The 4,920-nt window shown below is 40.1% G+C and overlaps 1 protein-coding gene across 1 annotated transcript; it reads right to left on the reverse strand.

Moving 5' to 3' along the window:
- Nucleotides 1-2,145: 2,145 nt before the first annotated feature.
- LOC131313567 (agmatine coumaroyltransferase-2-like) lies at nt 2,146-3,728 on the reverse strand. The gene has a single exon (XM_058341944.1). It carries the CDS (start codon nt 3,650-3,652, stop codon nt 2,345-2,347), a length of 1,308 nt encoding a protein of 435 aa, XP_058197927.1. The 5' UTR covers nt 3,653-3,728; the 3' UTR covers nt 2,146-2,344.
- Between the last annotated feature and the right edge of the window lie 1,192 nt (nt 3,729-4,920).

Raw genomic sequence — 4,920 nt, forward strand, 5'->3', positions numbered from 1 at the left:
CAGATGCGTAGCCATTCCCGATTAGCTAGAAAGCATGTTTTATGCTTCACGCCTGGGAGTGTGCAAGCATGCTCACTCTTCATCTTTTTTTTTTTGATCGGCTGCTCACTCTTCATCTTGATCCTCCATTAACACAATCTTACCAATGTTTGCATGCACGCAATCGCAATCGCAATCGCAATCGCAATGTGGGATTGATGTAGTGTCGGACCTAGGAATTTAATTCCCATATATAGTGGGAGCATCAACGTATTGCCAAATGAGGAATTCAAGATTGCTAAGCACTTATTGATTATTATCGTGTAATTTTCTTCTCATAATAATGTTGTGAAAGTCATAGTTTTTCACACACAAATATAACATTCAAAAATCTTATCATGCATGATCCATCCACAGTTAATCACAAAACAACCGTTCTTGAAAGGGAACTAAATTACTACATGAGAAATCATAATTTTCCCTAAATAATTAATATGATTGAAAGTCCTAAACTATTTAACTAACAAATAGTTAAAATTGTTAGATTAGCACATTGGAGGAGGAGTTTTTTTTTGGATAGGCACACATTGGAGGAGGAGTTGGACGATTGACCTCCTTACTTCTGGCAACTAAGTGTACCCAATGATGTCGTTGAGCCAAACGCCTCTTGACTAGAATTAGTAGATATTGATGGCGAGAAAAACTTAATTTTTGCTTTTAAATTATAGGACAAAGAAACTTCAATTCAAATTTATGCGGATATCAAGGCACTATCGTAATTTTCATTTTTTCGAGTGGGGCCACGAGCCCCATGTGCCTCAACGTAAGTCCGCCGTTACATTGATGTGACCTTTTACTTTCTCATCCATGCCCGGGGCCTTATGAGACAATTATCGTTCATTTGTTAATAATTTTATTTATCCTCCACTGAACCACTTTCCAACAAAAAGACTCTGTTAAATATTCTAACAATACTAACTTAGGTAAGAAATGCATGTCTCTATCTCTATCAATGATCAAAGTCCAGCACATTTTGCTATGTCCAACCCATTTAATGGAATGATCTGGGTTCATTGGTTGGCCTTTCTTTAGGGTAAGAAATGGTTAAACAACTCACCTAAAAATGCCCTTGGAGTTCTTGACTTATCATCATTGAAAAAGAGCTTTGGGTTTACTGTGGTTATTTTACTTTTATTTTTTATTTTTATAGGCAACAAGATTTTACTAAAACTCAACAAAGAGTACATTGAGGCGGCCAAACTTTATATTCAAGAGAGAAACACTGTGGTTATTTTACTTCGTACGTTTTTCTTTTTTGGGTAATTATTTTGCTTCCTACGTTAGTCCAAATCAAGTAAAAATGGTCCTAGTGTACATGCATGTCTCTATCTCTATCAATGATCAAAGTCCAACCCATTTGCCTAATCCCATTAATTTCTCCTATCCTTTTTCTTGAACAAGTAAATGTATAGGTGAAAAAGAACAGTATCACAATGGAAATTATTACTAAATTAATTTATTACCTTAGAAATTAAGTTTCACAAAAAAAAAAGTAAGAAGGGGAAAAAAAATCCACATCATATCATTCCATTAAATTTTCTTTTGTTTTTATTTTTTTCTGTTTTTAGAATACCACTGATCTAAGTGGAGTACAATGCATGTAGTAGGCGAGGAGAATATGGTTTTCCATGCACGGTTACGTATATATGAGGCAAACTTTCCTGCAGTCAATTAGTTTACTACTAGTATAACTTGAATATATCTTGGTTAATTCTTGAATACGTGGTCCTCAAGCACAATCCAACTTCCCCAGGTTCAAGATGTTTGTAACAGACTCCAAAAGTTATTACTCCATCCGCCACAGAAGTCTGCTCCGCAAAACGAGAATTTAACAATAATATGAGTTGTTTTACTAGATATCCATGAGTTATTTTAATTTATGAAAAAAATTTAAATTATTCCTAAGTTCTCGTTTTGCGGGCTAGGCATTTAGTTTGGAACGGAGTACTTTTTAATTACAGAAGCGGGGTCTCATTATAACATGATCTAGTATTGTTACATTCAAATTTTGGAGAGTGGTTACAGAGAGGCAAGACAAATTTCACCAACTACGAAACCATTATTTATTATATATTGACCACCCACCATATAGGTATGGGATCACTATAGAAAATTTGGAAGGTTTGGCATAAAGGAAGAAAATGGAGAGGTAACAAGAACATTGCTTCCCTCTCTGGCAAGCAAGATATATATATATATATATATATACAGCACCGATCTTATAAGAAATTCCTTATTTTAATAAAATGCGGACATTCCCTATATATATATATATATATATATGTGTGCCAACGAGTGTGAACTACTAGTCTAAGGTGTAGCAAATCTGTTTGAAGGATGCCAAGTTGTCTCGGAACAGGGGTACGAAAGCATCGATGCTGCCATCCCCAACGAAAGATGGCAAGAGGAACATGGTACCCTCTCTTGGCAGGTAAGATGGCATGAAAATGTAAGGGCATCCTCCTCCGAAATCCACGTCGTAGAATGGGAACCTCAACCAGCTAGCCACCTCCAAGTTCGGGTACAGAGCCGACTTGTTCGCGTCCGTTGTGGGAACCAAGGCTTCCTCTTCCGCTTTGTAGCTGGCAAAGTCGATGAACGATTTGAAGTAGTTGTTGTTCACTCTTGAGACAGCGTCGTGGATGAGCTTGGCCGCGTGTGGCAACGGCTCGCGCAGGAGGTCCTCCGCCTTGGCGCTCGGGGAGGCCCAGAGCACCAAGTTCCCAAAGTACTCCGTGGGCACCCTGGGGTTCAAGCGAGCACGACCGTCGACTGAGATCTTCACATGGGTAGTTTCGAAGCCGCCGAGTGAGGTAGCTTTGGTTATGGCCCTCCACAGATGAGCGACCAAGCTCTCGAAAGTGCTGCAGGACTTGTTAGTGCCGTTCATGGCGGAAGCCTTGGCCTTGAGCTTGGCAAGAAACTCATATGAGAAATGAACCCTATGCACCACAACGTCATCCATGATGATATCATCAATGTAAGGATAATCCTTCTTGATTTTCTTACTCGTGAATTCCGCTCCCCGGTGTTCAAACTCGAATCTAGGAGGGTCTCTGGGAGAGAAAATGCCGCGGTCACGGGAAGGAGTAGGATCGATTTCAAGCCCGCGACAAGCTCGGCCCCATGCAACCAAGAAATCGCTTGTGGAGCGGCCGTCCGCCACGAGGTGGTGGGCCGTGAAGCCGACCACCATCGAGCCGCAAGTGAACCTCGTGAGTTGAACCTGCACCAACTCTTCCACGCCCTTCCAGCTGGGGTGAAGGGCAAGCAGGGAAGCCGAGGGCTGAAACGGCATGGCTTGGTCGAGAGTGCATTCCGCCGATGCCTCGACAAACCTCACCCCTTTGTCGTTGAGAAGAATGACGAGGTCACCCTCGTCATTCTTTCCCAACCTCCCGGCCCACTCCCGGTACACCGATAGCGCCTTCGCGAGCCCTAGCTCCAGGGCCGTGTTCGGAGGGGTCGGCGGGCGATAGGCATAGATAACTGCCATGTGGTCATCATAAGTGACCTTATCGAAGACACTCAAGGGAGTATAGGATGTGTTTGGGGGAGGGGTGCCCTCATAAGTTGGCTTGACAATCCTTGAGCTCTCTTTTTTCACCTTCATTGTTGCTATATATATGTAGGGCTTTTGCTATGGCTTTGTTTGGAGAAAGGGTACTTGTTGTTGTGTCATGAGGGCATGGAGACTAGGGTTTATATACTAAAATCCTTCACACCAACCACATCGTAGGTTGGTTAGGACTTGTTTGGTCTCTCGTTGAGAAAATAAAAATGTAGGGCTCCCTTTGAAATCCTGCACAGGTGTACTGTGCTTAATTTTGACTTTTGAGAATCTCTAAGTAGTAGTGAAGGACTTGATTGGAGATCCAGCCTTGGCCACGACATTGCGTTTAGGTAATACTACTAAGAAAAATCAAAAATCAAAAGTGAAAAATACTTATGATTAGGTAGAATTAATTAATTAATTAGATAAAGCTATACAAATATATGGCTTTGGTTAATAGGATTGTAGTAAACAGAGATCATGTTGCTCTACGCAATATTTCTCAAATTATAATTTTATTACTAAGGGAAAAATAGAGAGTTTTTAAGACCCTAAAAAACCAAGCACTTTAAAAAAAGGAAGTACACTTTCATTTCAAACTGGTGGATTCCACAATTTAACGTTTATTTTTAAACGAAAACAATCCAATGTATCAGAATCTGGGGAGAAGTGCTTTGGCAAAATAAATAAACACGTTAACCGTAATGATACCCGAAACATGTTTACATTTATCTCGATCTCTAGGAAAAATATATTGTAATGCGCGCTCACATGTATACTCTTCGAAGCTCGCTCAGTGCATTTGTTTTTCTATTGTACCAACTTTCATCAGTCCAATTAATGAAATGTAGACCACTGACCAATAACTTAATTGTTAAGGCCTAACCACATGACCTAAAAGGCTAAAATGCTTAAGCTCAAGTTTTTTTTTTTTTTTTGATCGGCAAACGGAACTTTTATTAAACTTGAAGGGGTACATCAATGAGGAAACCAAAAGTATAAAGACCTATCCAACCAAAGTTGGATAAAACAATCTCAAATACTCATTCTACACCTTCACTTTTCGGATCCTACTTAAATAACTTTTAAAATCCTCCACCGTGTAAATCTTGATGTCATACTTAGCCTTCATCCACATGGCTACTCTAGTTTTGACTACCTCCACCACTTTCGAAGCCTGGGTTGTTGCTCCGTTGAAGATATAATCATTCCTCGTTAACCAAATGGACCAAAGAGTTGCAAAAAAACAGGTTTCCCATATATATTTCTCCAAGTTACGAAACCTATTCCCAAACCACTAAAGTGCTACATCTGCTATTGAGGATGGG

This window comes from Rhododendron vialii, chromosome 13a, assembly GCF_030253575.1.
Source record: "Rhododendron vialii isolate Sample 1 chromosome 13a, ASM3025357v1".
Classification (NCBI taxonomy): domain Eukaryota; kingdom Viridiplantae; phylum Streptophyta; class Magnoliopsida; order Ericales; family Ericaceae; genus Rhododendron; species Rhododendron vialii.